We start from the raw sequence: 21,399 nt of genomic DNA, 5'->3' as shown, positions 1-21,399 counted from the left end.
TAGTATAATAAGTTTTGAAAATGGATTTTAAAGCTAACGAATAATACTATATGGTTTAATTGTGGAATTTAAACAAAATTCGTTCTCTGAAGTAAAATAATGGAAATGGCGAAAAAAGCCATTTTGTACTATTTAAGCTAAAAATTAAAAAAAAATCTGATGTACTGGAGTAATTTCAAAATCAGGTTCGTTTACAACACAATAAGATCTACAAGAATCGTCTCCGACCATTTTTAAAAATGAGGAAAATGAGATTTGGCACGTCTGTGTAAATATTTATTAAAATAAAGTGTATTAATTACTTTTCATATTATAAAAAAGAGGAATATAAAAAGCAACTTTAAAATACAATAAGTAACAGCTATAACACTAGTGAGATTAGACTGTTAAAATCTGGGTGTAGATAAGTGATGCTGAAATTATAAGGTTCTCAAAGGCGAGTGTTTAGAAAGGCTATAACTATTATTCTTCATCAAAAATATCTTCAGCTTTAGTGTAGAAAACATTAAAATTGTGTAATATGAAAAGGGGAATTTGTAAACGATTATATGGTATCATAAAAAATAATAGTAAAGCATTACGTAATTTATGAAAAAAAAATTATTTTATTGAAGACGAAGAAACACTAAAAAAGGAATACAAATATTTGTTTAAACATGCATACAAGTTTTACCTATTTATGAGTTCGCTCCTTAGTAAAGGATAATATTAAACACGTCAATGTATCCACTAAATTGTGTAGACATGCATAATCAAAATGTGTTTGTATGTTTTCTGAATAAGTTTTATTTAATTTCAATAAAAAATAAGAATAGTTTGCATTTCAAAACTATTATACAGTCAACATTTTGTAACTGAAAGAAAAAATATATGATTTCATAATCTCCAAATTAACCTCATACAGTACATAAATGTTTAAGGAAGGATGAACATTACTATATCATATTATTTTATAGTTGATGAGACGGTAGAAGGCATGTGCTGCATAATATAAACTACTCACCCAAAGTTCCTTAAATTTGCTATAGGAAAATATTATGGCACTTTACATGCGAGGTCCCGAGGCAATCCCTACCGGTAGGCGGCGCTGGTGTTGGCAAACGCGTGTCTCAGGTCCATCTAACCCCTAACGCCATCTATCGGAAGAGACCACGAAGCACGAGCGTTAAGCTTAGAATAGGGTAAAACATATATGCATTGTTGCCAGAAAGCGGAATAAAGAGAGAGCGGAGATATTTTCTCGGACCTCTCTGTCTTTCTCGCTGTTAGCTTCTAGCAGAAGAGTCGAGGCAAAATCTTTCCGTTTCGCTTTGCCGAAAATCTACCAATATTCGATGTCATTTATATTTGCAGGCCAATGCCTTTATACATGATTTTTTCAGCATATTTATTTATCAGCATTGACTTATTTAAATCAATAATAAAATAAGGAAATGCGTATTTGATATATAATAATTATTTTAACTATAATTTCATCGTTATATTTCGCTTATTTCCGTAAAATCTGAATTTCTTTAGTTTATTATTGATTATTGTAAGTCAATGGCCATTAAAAAAAATTTAATCTTAAAAAAAAAAAAAAAAGTACCGTTCAGGAATCGAACCCGGACCCACAAATCGCCACGCTCTTACCTTACCGCCTAGACCACGAGGCTTCTTCAGTGCACCGTAAACAGATAGTCTTTTTAAGGGCTTGAAATCTTCTTTTAAACCATATAAATAAACGAGCAACCGACAGCTTTATTCATTATTATTCTGTCATAATGGTACACAAATTAAGGAATAATTATATTTTGAATAGTTTTCAAAAGCTTTTCCAATAGCCAAGAACGAAGATAAATAATCAACGCTCGCAGTTTCCGTTCTTGGTTATTGGAAAAGCTTTTGAAAATCTACATTATATAATTATTCTTTAATTTGTGTACCATTATGATAGAATAATAATGAATAAAGATGTCGGTTCTTCGTTTATTTATATGGTTCAATAGAAGATTTCAAGCCCTTAAAAAGACTATCTGTTTACGGTGCACTGAAGAAGCCTCGTGGTCTAGGCGGTAAGGTAATAGCGTGGCGATTTGTGGGTCCGGGTTCGATTCCTGAACGGTACTTTTTTTTTTTTTTTTAAGATTAAATTTTTTTTAATGGCCATTGACTTACAATAATCAATAATAAACTAAAGAAATTCAGATTTTACGGAAATAAGCGAAATATAACGATGAAATTATAGTTAAAATAATTATTATATATCAAATACGCATTTCCTTAATTTATTATTGATTTAAATAAGTCAATGCTGATAAATAAATATGCTGAAAAAATCATGTATAAAGGCATTGGCCTGAAAATATAAATGACATCGAATATTGGTAGATTTTCGGCAAAGCGAAACGGAAAGATTTTGCCTCGACTCTTCTGCTAGAAGCTAACAGCGAGAAAGACAGAGAGGTCCGAGAAAATATCTCCGCTCTCTCTTTATTCCGCTTTCTGGCAACAATGCATATATGTTTTACCCTATTCTATGCTTAACGCTCGTGCTTCGTGGTCTCTTCCGATAGATGGCGTTAGGGGTTAGATGGACCTGAGACACGCGTTTGCCAACACCAGCGCCGCCTACCGGTAGGGATTGCCTCGGGACCTCGCATGAGCAATCTCCCGTTTCATCTCTGATATTACTAATATTACGTTCTGCATTTAAGATGGCTACTGACGTATTTCCGCTGGCAGTATACTTGGTGCAGTCATATGTGTGCAGTCTGCATTCCTTATATCACAAAATTCACTTACTATAGAGCGTAGTACTATTCAAGATGGCGGACTTGGCAACCTTGGCGACAAGTGAAATCGTACCTTAAGGTATGTACACTTGGCAACTCTGTTCGGTACCGTTAAATTTTAAAACAGTCCTTTCAATCTCAGTGAGCAGATGTATCTGACTTAACCTAAAACACTCATAGTCCCAGAATAATACAGTTTCCTGTTCAAAAGAATATACCTAAAGAAGAAAAATAACCTTACAAATCCTAATCCCAATTTTGTACAAGGTAAGGAAATCTTGACTAATAATTACAAATCCTACAAATCCTAAGTATTGCCCATAGGGTCCAAACCATGGCTTCGTATAAGGATAATATAGAGCTAAATTCTAATAAAGATACCCTAATTATAGACAATTCTAAAATATTGTCTAAAGCATATGAACAATCGGATAATAGATATAATGACCAGCACGCAGGTCCATTCTTAATACACATGATCTCAAACGATTTTAGAGTGAATCTTGGAAACCTTCATTTAATGAAAATAGGTAAGATGTTAAATAAGTACATTAGCACTAATGTAACCCTAAAAAAAATTAGCAAAACAACGATTCAACTCAAATGTGAAAACTATGAACAAGCAAATATGTTAACTGAAAATAACGAAATAAGCAACAAGCTAAACTGGTTCACGTTTATTCCAAATTTTGCTGTATACAAAACTGGAATAATTAGAAATGTTTTTTCTGAGCTAACGGAAAGTGAAATTTATGATAATATTGTATTAAATAATCCGAACATTGAAATCAAGAAAATCGAAAGAATGTCGCGTTGGGACAATAATAACAAGGTAACAATACCTACCAACTCGATCAAAATAACAATTCTAGGTAACACATTACCCAGTTATGTTTACCTTTTTTTTGTGAAACTAGCAATAAAACCTTTTGTTGACAAAGTACTAAAATGTTTCCACTGTAAGAGATTTGGTCACACAAAAAGCCAATGTCGTGGACACTTTAGATGTGGAAATTGCTCAGGAGAACATAATGAGGAGACATGCACTGATAAAACATTATGTGGTAATTGTCATGGACCTCATAAAAGCCTTGACCCTAGTTGTCCGTTATTCAAGTACATGGCCCTCATTAGGAGAATCACAGCATACATAAGTTGCACTAAAAATTATGCTAGAAAATTAATAAAGTTAAACAAATTCACCAATGAAGTAGAAATCGAGAATCACTTTGATTCAAGGGCAAAATCAGACACTTCTAATTTATTGTCTGATTGGATCGATCTGTACTATAGTAGGCATAATAATAATCATCATCGCAAAATAATTGAATATGACTCAACGCTTCTAAATTGTGAAGGAGTAAATTCTGAAAAAGATATCGTGGAAATTAACCCTAATGAGTTTAGCAATGGAGATGGTCCCATGATCATGGATGATATATTGAATTGCGCTGACATTGGCGATAATGTGGATGCTTGTCAAATCCAATATGATAGAGACTGTTTGGATGGCGAGGCCTCACAGGACTTTGATCGGATCTGTAGTCTTGATGCTGGAGCTGGTGATTCTATGCTAAATAATGACAATATAGAAAATATAGAACCACCTGAAGATATAAATCAAAATATCATAGTCAATATAAGCAACCAGGACGTAAATTCTACCTTCATTAATACCCATAATTCTAACCAATTATACTTGGAAGGTGTCTCTCAATCATATAACAAGAACACTGATGAACTACAACAGGTGCAAACACCAAAAGATATAATAATAAAGTCAGAAAAAGTAACCCAAAACACGAAATCGTTTCTACCGAAAAGTACACAAAAAACCATTATAAAAAGAAGTAAAAGAAATGTATGTGATAAAAGCTCCTTAAGTAGTCTGCCAACTAAACTCTTGAAAAAGGAAATTGTTTCTGAAATAGTAAATAATTAACACATTGCATTACATGGATAATTCCACCAATATTGAGTACCTATCCACCATCCGAATATTAATGATTCAGTAATATACCAAGTAGTTGGCAGACAATTCAAAACGTAAAAACGAAACATAATGATTCAAAGTCAACTAAATCTTCTATTGTGGAACGTACGAAGTGCCACTAACAAATATGCTTATTTAACTCAATTGTCCATGGAATGTAATTTAGATTTGATTTGTCTGACAGAAACATGGTTAAACAGTGACATTAATTTTAATATGCAAAACTACAATACTATAAGAAAAGACCGAGGATCATTTGGTGGTGGCATTGCCATGTTTATTAAAAAATCAATTTTGGCATTCAGTATATCGTCAGAGGAAATAGATAGTCTGAACTTTGAAAGTCTTATTATTAAGTTGAATTACAATCAAAAGACATTCTGGGTGTTCTTAATATACAATAAGCCGTCAAACGTCATTAAAACTCAAGAATGGCTTAAATTCTTCTCCAGTGTTAATAACATAACAAAAGGTTCAAATAACGTAATAATTCTTGGTGATTTTAATTGTCAACATAATAACTGGGGTTCTACTAAATGTAATTACGCTGGTTCTCAATTGTTCAACTCCCTCGGCACGTCAAATTATCAAATATTAAATAGAGATATTTCTACTAGATTTACATACAACAATATAGTAAGCATTCCAGATCTAATTATAGTAAGAAACTCATTTAATTATCTATGCAATTGTAAAGTTTTGAATGACATATTTATCAGTGACCACTACCCTATAATTTGTAAATTTAAACTGGAGGATAACATCTCAGTTAGTAATACTAGATTCAAATTAATTACAAGCAAAATAGACATGTCCAGTTTTATTAACTATCTATCTTCATACAAACTCAATTCACCGATCGACGAACACAATTTCATAAATCAACATAAAAACCTAATTGATACAATCACTGAAGCTCTAAAAAATAGTAATGTAAAAACCAATAATATACAAACTGAATCTATTAAACACAATAACAAAAAGTACAACTCGTGGTGGGATGATGAATGTAAAAATTTATGGGAAAGAAAAAGAAAAGCGTGTAAAACATTTATACTGTGCAATTCTACAGTAAACCTGAATGAAGTTAAGAAATTAAACCTTGAGTTCAAAAAATTGTGTAATTACAAGAAACAAGAAAAATTCAAAGAATTTATTGGAAAATTAAATCCTAAAACAGGCATAAAGGATATTTGGTTGACTATAAAAAAACTGAAAAATTCAAAAGCTCACGAGTCCGCAAAGGGCGTGGACATTCCAGATAAAATTGTTATTGAAAATGCAATAAACAATCTAACGCCTTTATGGGTTACCCCTCCTCCCTTTGAAATGTTAAACGACATATATAATATTAACGATAACTCAGATGAAGAATGCATGAACAATAACTTATTAACCAGTTTCGATAACTCACCTATAAAACAAAGAGAACTGATAAGTGCTATCAAAAAGCTGAAAAAAAATACTGCTTCAAGTGGTGACTTGGTAAACAACGAATTGGTTAAATCATTCCCAAGTAACATTATCGACATAATTCTAAAAATTTTCAATTTCATACTAACTACAGGCAAATATCCTTCCAGATGGAACTCATTTGATGTCATTTTGTTAAAAAAACCTGGAACCAATAAATACAGACCCATATCCTTGCAAAACACTTTAAAGAAACTATATGAAAAACTCATTCAACATAGAATTCACAAATTTGCCGAAGAAAACTCTTATATCCCAAGTTCACAGTTTGGTTTTCGTAATAACAAATCATGTCTTGATAACTTAACGATTCTATCCATGAACATATATTCAGCTTTTATCAAGAGATCCATACTAACAACAATATTTTTAGACATTGAAGCAGCATTCGATAGGGTAATCCCACAAATCTTAATATTACAACTAAAAGAACTTAAATTTCCTGAAAACATTCTTAAATACATATATAATTCCTTGACAGCTAGAGATCTAAACTTCTATGTAAACAACTTCCATATAGGAAACAGAATCTCATCGATCGGGCTACCACAAGGATCGGTATTAAGCCCTATACTGTTCAACATTTATATAAACCAAATAAACAATATTTTACCAGAAGAGGTTAGATCATTACAATTCGCTGATGACATAATTATATTTATTGAAAACCAATACCAAAACACGGTAATCCAAAAACTTACGGAAGCCACATGTAAACTAGAAAACCATCTGAAGAACATCGGTCTTAACATATCTTATAACAAAAGTAAGATGATTCAATTCACCAGGAAAAGGAAAATAATACCAATAAATGGCATAAGCACAGAAAATGGTATAATCGAAAAGGCTAAAGAATACAAGTTCTTAGGGGTAGTATTTGATGAGAAACTATTATGGAAGGCCCACTTAAATTATACAATTGGAAAAATTTGTAAATTCGACCGTATAGTGAGATGGTTGAAAAAAAACTCCTGGGGAGCACACCCATCTACTCTTCTTATGATATTCAGAACAATAATTAGACCTGTCGTTGAGTGGGGTCTTCCGATATATTTAAATCCATCCAACAACTATATTGTAAACAAATACAATTCATTACTTGGAATCCTATTAAAAAAATCTTTAGGAATAACAGATAACGCTTCGAACAAAATATCCTGGTTTCTGGCAAATGAACCAACAATTCAATATAGAAGCAAAATAACATCATATAAATTTATCATCAACAGAATTGTACAACCAAACAGCCTCACAATTAAAGAGATAAAGGAACTTGATAACCTAATCAAGTCGGACGGTTACTCCTCAATTAGATACTACCCAAAACTGCTTAACATATTCCAAGACATAAATCAATATAATAAATGCCTCCCTAAAATTAACATATTAAGTACAATCAAAGAAACAAAATTAGATATGGAAAATATTGCTATCAATTTGGATATTGGAATTACATGTAAGAAAAGCACAAATCCTAATAAAACATGGAATATGCTGTTACTAAAGCTGATTGAAGAATCAAATCTTGTCACTACCAAAATCATTTATACGGATGGTTCCAAGTTTCCAGAAAATGGTCCAGTAAATGCTGCCATTTATGATTCAACGACCAACATTATATCAAAAATCAAAATCAATAACATTAACTCCATATTTATAGCTGAACTGGTGGCTATATGGAAAGCACTAAAAATCTGCTTACAACACTCAATAACAAATAATTCAAGCTACGAACAATTTATCATCTGTTCTGATTCGATGTCTGTAATATCGGCCTCGACTGTTTAGAGCAACACTCAAATTTATTCATCTCCGAGTCATTAAAAACTTTACAGAAAATTACTTACATGAATAACCTAGTTCATCTGATTTGGGTACCAGGACATAAGGGTATTATTGGAAATGAAATAGCTGACAATATTGCAAGCAATAACGAAATACCTCCTAACTTGGAAATTGAACATATTGACCCAGTATCTCTATATTTATACCTCAAGGATCAAACAATGCAAAGTTATAAAATGGACCTATCCACCCCAACAAATAGTTCTGAAGAGAAATTCTTTAAGACACATAATAAAATAAAACTCAAAAAGCCATGGTTTGACCAACTCGATTTGAGCCGCAGTGAAATAGCTATAACAAACAAGATTTTTTCAGGTCAATTCATAGACTTAAATTACTTGTACAAAATTGGTAAATCCTTATCCTCAATCTGCCCATGTTCACTTAACTCCCCACAAACCCTAAATCATTTACTCTGGGACTGCTCTTTAATGGACTCCTATAGATACCTACTAAATGGCATCATCAAAGATTACAATCCAGATTTTGACATAATAAAGACTATCTACGATATTATCAATACCAATATAGGACAACTGAAAAAATTAATAAAATTCTTGAATAATATACCCAAAGTTGTGGATATTTGAATTCATATTTCCCTCCTGATAGAGGGCGTTAGTAATAAACATGGCGAATGGTCATCGAATACCGAAGCCAACACAGAAAGAAGGAAGGAAGGAAGGAAAACAGTCCTTTGTACGTCAATAAAACTGTCAATGGCTGAGAAGTAACCTATTTTTAATAATGAAAAGAAGGAATAATAATAACAAACCATATATGACAGAATAAAATAATGGATTTTAATGAGTAAGGAAAGGATAAACATCAGATGAGTATTATTTAATTAATAAGGAACGTGTAAGTGATTGCAAATATTTAAGAAAATTTACTTTGTGGTTTTTTTACTTTTATTACAGGTTAAATCTTTTTGATGACTTTCTAGTTAGAGAAAATACACATTTATCTGTTCTTGCATCAGGATGTTTGACGCAGATATCCATAATATACTTGTAATCATAATTTATGATGATGGAAGTGATAGCGATTACAAAATTTAAATGGAAATAAAGTTTTGTTATAAATTAATAACGATGTAAGTTAATGTATATTGAATTTTATTAGAAGTTAAATATAATCAAATTACATTATTACTTTTTGTCCTTATTTTAATCACTTTTTACACATTAACATTAATTGCATGTGTTAATCCTCTGTAAAGTTAATTCTCTTAAAAGGAAAAGAGTAATTTTTTTTTAGTTTTATGTGCGTGAGGAAATGCTATTATGCATACCCTGGCCTTGCAGACCAGGGTTATGTGGAAAGACCCCATTAAAGGTCAAGACTCTCTCAAGGGGAGTGGTTTTTTGGTTGCTTTTTCCAAAACAACCTCAACCAAGCTGCCACCCTTGAGCATATCCACTAAAACCCCCTGCACTACAAAGCCATATAAAGGATACCTTGGTTGGAAAATCTCACCAATAAAGTTCTATATCTGAACTTTATTAATATTTCAAGGCATACCCACCTGATTGAATTACCTCATCCAAACGACGAGGGACAGATTGAACCAGATTTTCGCAGATTTGTGGTTGATCTATCAATTCATCCCACATCCTTCTTACGTGGCATTTTAGTGCCTCTGTTGTTCTATCATTTTCAGGTCTCCAACGCTTCACAATAATACCCCATATGCTTTTGATGAGGTTGAGATCTGAAGATTTCACTGGCCAATTTATTACCTCAATTTCAGGGTGCTCTGCAAACCACTGTTTTGTTACACGTGAGATATGTAGACTAGAATTATCCTGCACAAATGTAATTATAGGCACTTCTTGCACAGGATATCTGCTTCTTACACTTGGCAGCATACAATTTTCTAAGATGTTTGTATATGTTGCAGAGTTCATTTTTGTATCGATCTCAAATAATCCACCTACTCCATGTTTTGACATCCAGCCCCAGTATGCAACAATTATCTTATTGCTCCTATTTAATGGCAAAACATATTTATCAACATATCTAGTTCCATCTGGCCGCCAAACGTGGAGTCTTCCATCTTCAGAAGACTGGAAAACCTTCTCGTCACTCCAGATGACATTATTCCAAAATTCTTCCTCTTTGCTCACATATTCCAACGCAAACCCAATTCTTTGCTGCCTATGTTGAGTAGTCAATTTTATTTTCTGTGCTGCATGATGGCAGTGTATGCCAGCTTCGTGTAGCCTCCTACGTACAGTCATCTAGGATACATTGAGCTGTAATTCATTCAAAATTTTTGTTGAAGGCTGAAAAGGATCTTTATTTATGGCATTAGCGATTTGCCTGTTTTCTTCATCTGTTGTAATTCTAGGCCTTTTGTTGTGCTTCCTTTTATCACTTAGACCTCTAACTCCTTCTTCTCCAAACTTTTTGATCCATCGATTAATAGTCGATGTATGCACCTGCAGCTCTGCAGCAATGTCTTCAGAAGATTGTCCTGCTTTCCACATTCCAATAGCCATTCCTTTTTCAACTAATTTGTCATTTTCACTTGCCATTTTTCGGTTTAACTTTTAGAGAACCATTTACAATACTTTTCAATGTTTAAGCAATAAAACAAATGTCAACAGACAAATGAAAACAGACACAGTTGGCATTTGTTTTATTGCTTAAACATTGAAAAGTGTTGAAAGTGTTTTTCTAAAAAGTTAAACTGAAAAATGACAAGTGAAAATGACAAATTAGTTGCAAGAGGAATGGCTATTGGAATGTGGAAAGCAGGACAATCTTCTGAAGACATTGCTGCAGAGCTGCAGGTGCATACATCGACTATTAATCGATGGATCAAAAAGTTTGGAGAAGAAGGAGTTAGAGGTCTAAGTGATAAAAGGAAGCACAACAAAAAGCCTAGAATTACAACAGATGAAGAAAACAGGCAAATCGCTAATGCCATGAATAAAGATCCTTTTCAGCCTTCAACAAAAATTTTGAATGAATTACAGCTCAATGTATCCTAGATGACTGTACGTAGGAGGCTACACGAAGCTGGCATACACTGCCATCATGCAGCACAGAAAATAAAATTGACTACTCAACATAGGCAGCAAAGAATTGGGTTTGCGTTGGAATATGTGAGCAAAGAGGAAGAATTTTGGAATAATGTCATCTGGAGTGACGAGAAGGTTTTCCAGTCTTCTGAAGATGGAAGACTCCACGTTTGGCGGCCAGATGGAACTAGATATGTTGATAAATATGTTTTGCCATTAAATAGGAGCAATAAGATAATTGTTGCATACTGGGGCTGGATGTCAAAACATGGAGTAGGTGGATTATTTGAGATCGATACAAAAATGAACTCTGCAACATATACAAACATCTTAGAAAATTGTATGCTGCCAAGTGTAAGAAGCAGATATCCTATGCAAGAAGTGCCTATAATTACATTTGTGCAGGATAATTCTAGTGTACATACCTCACGTGTAACAAAACAGTGGTTTGCAGAACACCCTGAAATTGAGGTAATAAATTGGCCAGTGAAATCTCCAGATCTCAACCTCATCGAAAACATATGGGGTATTATTGTGAAGCGTTGGAGACCTGAAAATGATAGAACAACAGAGGCACTAAAATGCCACGTAAGAAGGATGTGGGGTGAATTGATAGATCAACCACAAATCTGCGAAAATCTGGTTCAATCTGTCCCTCGTCGTTTGGATGAGGTAATTCAATCAGGTGGGTATGCCTTGAAATATTAATAAAGTTCAGATATAGAACTTTATTGGTGAGATTTTCCAACCAAGGTATCCTTTATATGGCTTTGTAGTGCAGGGGGTTTTAGTGGATATGCTCAAGGGTGGCAGCTTGGTTGAGGTTGTTTTGGAAAAAGCAACCAAAAAACCACTCCCCTTGAGAGAGTCTTGACCTTTAATGGGGTCTTTCCACATAACCCTGGTCTGCAAGGCCAGGGTATGCATAATAGCATTTCCTCACGCACATGAAACTAAAAAAAAATTACTCTTTTCCTTTTAAGAGAATTAACTTTACAGAGGATTAACACATGCAATTAATGTTAATGTGTAAAAAGTGATTAAAATAAGGACAAAAAGTAATAATGTAATTTGATTATATTTAACTTCTAATAAAATTCAATATACATTAACTTACATCGTTATTAATTTATAACAAAACTTTATTTCCATTTAAATTTTGTAATCGCTATCACTTCCATCATCATAAATTATGATTACAAGTATATTATGGATATCTGCGTCAAACATCCTGATGCAAGAACAGATAAATGTGTATTTTCTCTAACTAGAAAGTCATCAAAAAGATTTAACCTGTAATAAAAGTAAAAAAACCACAAAGTAAATTTTCTTAAATATTTGCAATCACTTACACGTTCCTTATTAGTTAAATAATACTCATCTGATGTTTATCCTTTCCTTACTCATTAAAATCCATTATTTTATTCTGTCATATATGGTTTGTTATTATTATTCCTTCTTTTCATTATTAAAAATAGGTTACTTCTCAGCCATTGACAGTTTTATTGACGTACAAAGGACTGTTCTAAAATTTAACGGTACCGAAGTATAATTCAATAGAGATAACCCCTCGCCCCTTCGATTTCTACTACCCCTCGCCAGACGCAAGTTTACTGGGCGAAACTGTAGTACTATGGTCGTGTTCCGTTATTAGGTCTGTTTTTGTTGCCTATACTTTCTGCACTTTTCGTTAAACATGTATACTTCATGTGACGTATAATATACATTTTTAATGAAAAGTGTAAAAAGTACAAGCAACAAAAACAGACCTATTGACTGTGAGTACTGAAAATCTTTAATATATGTCACGCAAACTATAGATTACTAGTACTCACAGTCAATAACGGAACACGACCTCCGTGAAGTTGGCCCCCCGACTATTGAATTTTTAATTTCTAATAATTCATATCGTTTGAGAATCGTTTGAGAGAGTTTGAGAGTCCAAGAGTAACATTTGAGAGTTAATAGTTTTCTTAAAAAATAAAAATGAAAGTTGACCGTCAAGTTAGCCCCCACTTTTTTATTTTTCATCAAAATTAAGTTTTAATGAGCCTAATCGATAGAAAATCGTTTGAGAGAAAGAAATATATCCAGTTTTTCGTTTGAGAGTAGATGGATTTGATAGAAAAAGAAAAATACAATTGCATCATTTTGGCGGTATATGTATATGCATTGCAAGCTTCCGCCGTACTTTTGAACATATAGCTTTTAGACAAAAATTAATATTTCGTAACTCTGATAAGAGCCTAATCGATTGAGAATAGTCCGAGAGAGTTTGAGAGTTCAAGATTAACGTTTGAGAGTTAATAGTTTTCTTAAAAAATTAAAATGAAAATTGAGCGCCTAGTTAGCCCTACTTTTTTATTTTTCATCAAAATTAAGTTTTAATGAGCCTAATCGATAGAGAATCGTTTGAGAGAAAGAAATATATCCAGTTTTTCGTTTGAGAGTAGATGGATTTGATAGAAAATGAAAAATAAAATTGCATCATTTTGGCGGTATATGTATATGCATTGCAAGCTTCCGCCGTACTTTTGAACATATAGCTTTTAGATAAAAACGAATATTTCGTAACTCTGATAAGCCTAATCGATTGAGAATCGTTTGAGAGAGAGAGAGAAAGAGAAATATATCCAGTTTTTCATTTGGGAGTGCATAGATTTTATAAAAAATGGGTCGTAGACTAAATCGCAGAAAGATATTTTCGCAGAAAAACGCTAACTTCAGGTCAAGAAAATTAATCCGCACAATTGTCGGTAATGCATGCCGGTATTGTCGGTATTTTACGTACTAAGATTGAAGAAAGCTTAAATGGAATATACAAATATTTTGACAGGAAGAGAAGAGGTTAGTGTCAGGAATAAATTGCGAAAGTAATCATCTGTAATGTAATTACAGACAAATTGAGAGAACAAATATCAGATAAGTATTTCGTATGTCATATAAAAGTATATAATTATTTTAATTTAAAAGAGATTGATTCTTTGTTAATATATATGTTACAGATCTTTTCCTGAACTCTAATATAAGGAGAGTGATTGAAGACACAATGGTACGCAAAAATATTGGTTATAAGATGGAACTTTGTTATTGCTGCATGTGCGTTTACTCAATATGGATGATACATTATGGCAGGCTATTACGAGTACTTGTGAGTAAACTTGATTTAAGCTATTTTAAAAGCTTTGCATCACAAGAACTAAAGGGGCTGTATGTTTCTTCCAAAACTGTCTAAGAACATTTTCATAAAAAATTATGCTTATATATCTTATTTTTATTTTCAGTTAATATTTCGTAATGACGGGTCTTGGTCTGCCAAAAATTGAAAATGGGGAGAGAGAAAAATTTTTGGATATGTCTATGCTGCTTCTAGACCCGGTTAGTTAATTATTTTTATCATTATATTAATACAATTATTTCTTGAAATTTATCATTAACAGATGATTACTTTCGCAATTTATTCCTGACACTAACCTCTTCTCTTCCTGTCAAAATATTTGTATATTCCATTTAAGCTTTCTTCAATCTTAGTACGTAAAATACCGACAATACCGGCATGCATTACCGACAATTGTGCGGATTAATTTTCTTGACCTGAAGTTAGCGTTTTTCTGCGAAAATATCTTTCTGCGATTTAGTCTACGACCCATTTTTTATAAAATCTATGCACTCCCAAATGAAAAACTGGATATATTTCTCTTTCTCTCTCTCTCTCGGACTATTCTCAATCGATTAGGCTTATCAGAGTTACGAAATATTCGTTTTTATCTAAAAGCTATATGTTCAAAAGTACGGCGGAAGCTTGCAATGCATATACATATACCGCCAAAATGATGCAATTTTATTTTTCATTTTCTATCAAATCCATCTACTCTCAAACGAAAAACTGGATATATTTCTTTCTCTCAAACGATTCTCTATCGATTAGGCTCATTAAAACTTAATTTTGATGAAAAATAAAAAAGTAGGGCTAACTAGGCGCTCAATTTTCATTTTAATTTTTTAAGAAAACTATTAACTCTCAAACGTTAATCTTGAACTCTCAAACTCTCTCGGACTATTCTCAATCGATTAGGCTCTTATCAGAGTTACGAAATATTAATTTTTGTCTAAAAGCTATATGTTCAAAAGTACGGCGGAAGCTTGCAATGCATATACATATACCGCCAAAATGATGCAATTGTATTTTTCTTTTTCTATCAAATCCATCTACTCTCAAACGAAAAACTGGATATATTTCTTTCTCTCAAACGATTTTCTATCGATTAGGCTCATTAAAACTTAATTTTGATGAAAAATAAAAAAGTGGGGGCTAACTTGACGGTCAACTTTCATTTTTATTTTTTAAGAAAAATAATTAACTCTCAAATGTTACTCTTGGACTCTCAAACTCTCTCAAACGATTCTCAAACGATATGAATTATTAGAAATTAAAAATTCAATAGTCGGGGGGCCAACTTCACGGAGGTCGGAACACGGCCTATATGTTTACACTTTACAGCGTAGCATAATTCAAAATGGCGGAGTTGGCAACGCTGTTTAGTAGGTTTAGTAGACTAAATAGTTGAAACAATATAATTAAAGTATAAACATTCTAAAGCAATGTCTGACTCGGAAGCAAGTAATTATTCCGATAATGAAAGTGGACGTGGTGATGGAGGTAGTGAAAGTGAGCCAGAAAATCGATCTGTAAAGTCTGGAGCAATGAGTGGAGGTGAAACACCAGGAAGACGATCACGAAGTAGATCTCACAGTGCCAGTATTTCCAGATCATCTAGATCAAGATCTCGATCTGCATCTGGGTACGCTCTTTATTACAGTTGATAATTTTCTCTCAAATTCTTATATTTTACCTAATATTGTTCAGCTCTGATGATGCAGAGGTAAAAGCTGATGAAGCCGAAGAAGCAAGATCAGGTGACGAAGGAGTAGAGCCAGAGGAAGAACCTGAAGGTGATCTTATACATATGCTTTATTTTACAGCAATTTTAGAAGTTTGTTTTATAACTTTGCTACTACTTTGTGCTTTCTGCAATCTTTCTATGCTGATAAGATTATGTTTTTCTTGGAACTTTTAATACTTTTTTCTTTTCAGGCGAAGACTTAAATAGTAGTGAATATGATGAAGAAGAAGATGAAGAAGATGATGATAGACCAAGGAAAAAGAAAAAAAAGGATAGGTTTGGTGGATTTATTATTGATGAAGCAGAAGTTGATGATGAAGTGGAAGATGATGATGAGTGGGAAGAAGGTGCGCAAGAAATTGGTATTGTAGGAAATGAAATAGATGAACTTGGTCCAACTGCTAGAGAGATTGAAGGAAGGCGTAGAGGGACAAATCTTTGGGAGTGAGAATTGCTTATTTTGAAAATTTCTGATTGTTAAGAATAAATTAGCCATAAATCTGTCTATTTACCTGGTAATTTTACTGCAGTTCTCAAAAGGAAGATGAGATTGAAGAATATTTAAGAAAAAAATATGCTGATGAATCCATAGCTGCTCGCCATTTTGGAGATGGAGGCGAAGAAATGAGTGATGAGATTACTCAACAAACATTATTGCCAGGTGTTAAAGATCCTAATTTGTGGATGGTTAAATGTCGTATTGGAGAAGAAAAAGCAACTGTACTTCTATTAATGAGAAAATTTTTGACTTATCAATCTTCTGGTAATTAAGCATTTAAAAATTAGATTAACTTTTTGAATGTTTAATAAATTATAATTTTTTTAGGAGAGCCTCTTCAAATAAAATCTATAGTGGCTCCAGAGGGTGTAAAAGGATATATCTATATTGAAGCTTATAAGCAATCTCATGTAAAAGCTGCCATTGAAAATGTAGGAAATTTGAGATTAGGAATATGGAAGCAGCAGATGGTACCCATTAAAGAAATGACAGATGTGTTGCGTGTTGTTAAGAAACAAACTGGTTTAAAAGCTAAGCAATGGGTTAGATTAAAAAGAGGCATTTACAAAGATGATATAGCTCAGGTTGATTATGTTGACCTAGCACAGAATCAAGTTCATTTAAAGCTTTTACCAAGAATTGATTACACCAGACCACGTGGTGCTCTAAGAACAGCTCAAAGTGAATCTGAAGCATTAAAGCGTAAGAAGAAAAGAAGGCCAGTAGCAAAGCCATTTGATCCAGAGGCAATTCGTGCTATAGGTGGTGAAGTTACCAGTGATGGTGATTTCTTAATATTTGAAGGAAATAGATATAGCAGAAAAGGGTTAGTTTCTAAGATATATTATACTACATAAAATACAGGATTTATACTAATTATTATGTCTAGGTTCCTTTACAAAAATTTTACTACAAGTGCTATAATAGAGGAAGGTGTGAAGCCAACACTTTCTGAGCTAGAAAGGTTTGAGGAAGCTCCAGAAGGTGTAGAGCTAGATATTAGTGGAGTATCGGCAACTGGTGTCTCTGGGAAAGAAGATCTATCTGTTATTCATTCCTTTAGCAATGGTGACAATGTAGAAGTTTGTGAAGGTGAATTGATCAACTTACAAGGAAAAATTGTTTCAATTGATGGAAATATGATCATGGTTATGCCTAAACATGAAGAGCTGAAAGAAGCATTAGAATTTCAAGCTTCAGAGTTAAGAAAATATTTCACTATGGGTGACCATGTTAAGGTAATCTACTTCTACCATTAAGTACATATCATTTTAATAGCATTAACTTTACAATTACTATTATTATTAATTATTTTTCTTTCACCTCAGGTTGTTGCAGGCAGATATGAAGGAGACACAGGTCTAATAGTTCGTGTTGAGCCCAATAGAGTTGTTCTTTTTTCCGATTTATCAATGCACGAACTAGAAGTGTTACCAAGAGATTTACAGCTATGTTCAGATATGGCAACAGGTGTGGATAGTTTGGGGCAGTTTCAATGGGGAGATTTAGTTCAACTAGATGCCCAAACAGTTGGCGTTATAGTCCGTTTGGAACGTGAAAATTTTCATGTTCTTTCAATGCATGGAAAGGTTGTTGAAGCCAGGCCTCAGGGTTTGACTAAACGTAGAGAATATCGAAATGCTGTAGCCCTTGATTCTCAACAGAACACTATTCAGAAAAAAGATATTGTCAAAGTAGTTGATGGCCCTCATGCTGGAAGAGGCGGTGAAATTAAACATTTGTATAGAAGTTTTGCGTTTTTACATTCGCGAATGTTTGTTGATAATGGTGGAATATTTGTTTGCAAAACAAGACATTTACAGTTATCTGGTGGAAATAAGACGAATTTAACATCCATGTCGCCTATGTCTGGTTTTATGTCACCACGCATTGCTTCACCCATGCATCCTAGTGGGTAAGTTTATAGCTATTTTTCATATATCTATCTAATTTTGATTGCATTTTATTCATTATTAATTATTTTAGAATTCCTAAGGTCTAATTTGCAAATATTTAAGTGACTTACCACAGCTGTCCTATCCTTTACACGCATGTGATCGCTGGTTTTTCTTTTATAGGGACCGTGCGCATCAACACAATGACAGTGAGATGAGAATGTGTATTGGTGTATATGCATACTATCAGCGCAAACTATCGGTCAATTTTCGCAGTTTTTGAGTGTAATTTATTTATACGTGTATAGTTAAACATTGACACTTCTCTATCATTGTGTTGATGTGCACGGTCCCTATACTTCAGTTTATATTTTGACGGTATTACAAAAAAAAATTGCATTCAAATCAAAGCTGAAGAAAACTGTAAAATATATTCGTTTTGAGGTGGATCGCCTTTAGCGGGATCCCTCATACCGATATTATAAAACAAAATGCGTGTAAACAATACGGCATTTTCGTGAAGATGGATTCAAACCTATTTTAGCATTTTAGTGACATTGCTAATTGCTCTTTTTAGCAAAATAGTCAGATTTTCGTGTCAACAAGAAAAAGTTTACATTATAAAAACTATTATTTTAGAAAGCATTTTTCATTTTTTCGAAAATCTGAGTATTTTGTTAAAAAGAGCAGCTCGTAATGTCACTAAAATGCTATAATGAATTTGAAATTGGTCGTCAAATAATAGTGTATTGTCTATACGTGTTTTTTGATGTCTCTATATAATATCGGTTTAGGGGGGATTTCATTAACGTTTATCTTTAACATTAACAAAGAATTCATTTGTTAAGTACATTCAGCGTAGATGGAATACAATTTACGAGATGCTTCATTTTTCATTAAACCTCCCAATATTATTGAAGACAGTATAATAACAAAATAAGGGGTCCATAAACATTTTTGTAATAGTCAAATATCTCTAAGACCGTGCAAAAGAAAGTTAACGAATGTTATATAGATAATAAAAAGACACTTATGGAATTGATATACTTTTTTTGATGAATTTTTAAAAATAAAAGAGAGAGAACTTTCATATTCATTCTTTTTAATAATACTGTACTCAGAATAGGTTTGGAGCGTGTTGTATATTACAATGCCTTGAATTTATTTTTTTAGTGGTGGCTTCAGCAGAGGCGGAGGCGGTGGTAGAGGAAGAGGTAGAGGCGGTGGTGCAAGACGGGATAGAGAATTAATAGGAACAACTATAAAAATAACGCGAGGACCTTACAAAGGAAATGTCGGAATTGTAAAGGACGCCACAGAAACAACCGCTCGTGTAGAGTTACATTCAACTTGTCAAACTATTTCTGTGGATAGATCTCACATTGCTAATGTTGGTATTCCAACTAAAGATGGTGGATTTAGTAGTTACAGCAGAACACCAGCTTACACAGCTGGTGGACAAACTCCGATGTATGCAAGAGATGGGTCTAAAACACCAATGCATGGATCTCAGACACCTATGTACGAAAGTAAGAATGTGATGACTATAATAAATATATTAATTATTACACAAGATTATACAAATAAATACGTTAAGTTTCAAAATTGGTTATTCATTCGTTTAATTAAATTATTGACGCATTTAGATTTCTTCTATAAATTAATAGAGTTAAAATATCATTTATCCAATATTCGTAAAAATTTTAGATGGATCTCGTACACCTCATTATGGTTCAATGACACCATCTCACGATGGTTCTCGTACACCTGGACAATCGGGTGCTTGGGATCCTACTGTGACTAATACTCCTGCAAGAAATAACGACTTCGATGCATATAGTATGGAGGAGGGCGGTTCTCCAGGTTACGCACCGGGATATCCACCTACAGGTGGTCCTTTCACGCCACAAACTCCAGGAACGATGTATGGATCAGAGCAAAGTTTTAGTTCGTATCAACCAAGTCCAAGTCCTGCTGGAAGTGCTACTGCAAGTCCTAGTCCAGCAGGATATGTTGCTACACCTTCTCCGTCAGGGACGGGCTATACTACAAGTCCTCATGGAGCATTTGCCACACCATCTCCCATGGGATATAGTCCAATGACACCAGGTTTTTTTTTATTCTTAATAAAATCTCTTTATATTAAATATTCATTAAAACAATAAACACAATTATTAACATTTATGTGAGTAATTAATTTAAATAATTTTCCCAGGTGTAGCAGGCAGTCCCTATAATCCACAAACTCCGGGTGCGAGTTTAGACACTGGCGTTGGATCAGCAAGTTTAGTTGGAACGGAATGGCACACAACTGATATAGAAGTACGAATTCGAGATTCTCACCAAGATCCTGCTCTTGCTGGTCAGCAAGGTATAATTCGAGGCATTTCTGTAAGTAACCCAATTTATAAGTTAAAATGTGCATATTTGTATAAATGAAACAAGTTAATATTTGTTATAGGGAGGGATGTGTGCCGTATTCTTACCTGTGGAAGATAGAGTAGTGAATTTAACTTGTGATCAATTGGAGCCTGTTGTACCAACACATGGTGATCGTGTTAAGGTCATTCTTGGAGAAGACCGAGAAGCAGTTGGTACTTTACTCTCAATTGATCATCAAGAAGGTGTTGTTAAATTAAATACAGAAGAAATAACTTTGCTACATCTCCGATACTTATGTAAAATGAAGGAACCGTAAATGAAATTGTGTTTTATTTAAAATACAAAACAATATTAATATTGTTGAAATGAGCGATACGAAATAAGACCGATATCTTAAAAATATTCTCTAAAACTTTAATATTTAATTAGATTTATTTTATATTCCAACGCTGTACAATTAGATACATTCGTGCAGGCTTCTTTACTGTTGATAATCATAATATCTTATTTAGCAATTATAATAAGGATTATGTTCATATAATAGTATGTACTGTTTAATAAAATAAGATAATATTTCAAAGGCTAATAATATTAAATACTTGATT

General features: G+C 33.2%; 2 protein-coding genes across 3 annotated transcripts; both read left to right on the top strand.

The window, feature by feature from the left end:
* Positions 1-2,838: 2,838 nt before the first annotated feature.
* On the top strand, positions 2,839-21,395 carry Spt5 (Transcription elongation factor subunit Spt5). 2 transcript variants are annotated; one of them, XM_066733425.1, is made up of 12 exons: positions 2,839-2,853; positions 15,715-15,916; positions 15,982-16,067; positions 16,210-16,462; positions 16,549-16,781; positions 16,845-17,343; positions 17,407-17,755; positions 17,846-18,432; positions 19,586-19,941; positions 20,120-20,521; positions 20,628-20,803; positions 20,874-21,395. In XM_066733425.1, the coding sequence occupies exons 2-12, from the start codon at positions 15,717-15,719 to the stop codon at positions 21,108-21,110; spliced, it is 3,378 nt and encodes a 1,125-aa protein (XP_066589522.1). In that variant the 5' UTR covers positions 2,839-2,853; positions 15,715-15,716; the 3' UTR covers positions 21,111-21,395. The 2 variants fall into 2 exon arrangements, with proteins under 2 accessions (XP_066589522.1, XP_066589521.1); XM_066733424.1 differs by lacking the exon at positions 2,839-2,853 and adding an exon at positions 14,475-14,492.
* Positions 2,919-4,716, top strand: LOC136777251 (uncharacterized). Its single transcript, XM_066733427.1, has 2 exons — positions 2,919-3,041; positions 3,099-4,716. Exon 2 carries the CDS (start codon positions 3,109-3,111, stop codon positions 4,714-4,716), a length of 1,608 nt encoding a protein of 535 aa, XP_066589524.1. The 5' UTR covers positions 2,919-3,041; positions 3,099-3,108.
* Positions 21,396-21,399: the final 4 nt, after the last annotated feature.

Source organism: Prorops nasuta, unplaced genomic scaffold, assembly GCF_024137725.1.
Source record: "Prorops nasuta isolate Cenicafe-Biocafe unplaced genomic scaffold, Cenicafe_Pnas_1.2 PNAS00010, whole genome shotgun sequence".
Lineage (NCBI taxonomy): Eukaryota > Metazoa > Arthropoda > Insecta > Hymenoptera > Bethylidae > Prorops > Prorops nasuta.
This window is presented reverse-complemented; position numbering and strand designations above follow the sequence as displayed.

What these genes read in the sequence shown, in the direction of transcription:
- Spt5 (XM_066733425.1), top strand. Translation starts at nt 15,717, where the DNA reads ATGTCTGACTCGGAAGCAAGTAATTATTCCGATAATGAAAGTGGACGT. An exon ending in AGATCTCGATCTGCATCTGG is followed by an intron (nt 15,917 to 15,981) that starts GTACGCTCTTTA and finishes AATATTGTTCAG; the next exon opens with CTCTGATGATGCAGAGGTAA. An exon ending in GCCAGAGGAAGAACCTGAAG is followed by an intron (nt 16,068 to 16,209) that starts GTGATCTTATAC and finishes TTTTCTTTTCAG; the next exon opens with GCGAAGACTTAAATAGTAGT.
- LOC136777251 (XM_066733427.1), top strand. Translation starts at nt 3,109, where the DNA reads ATGGCTTCGTATAAGGATAATATAGAGCTAAATTCTAATAAAGATACC.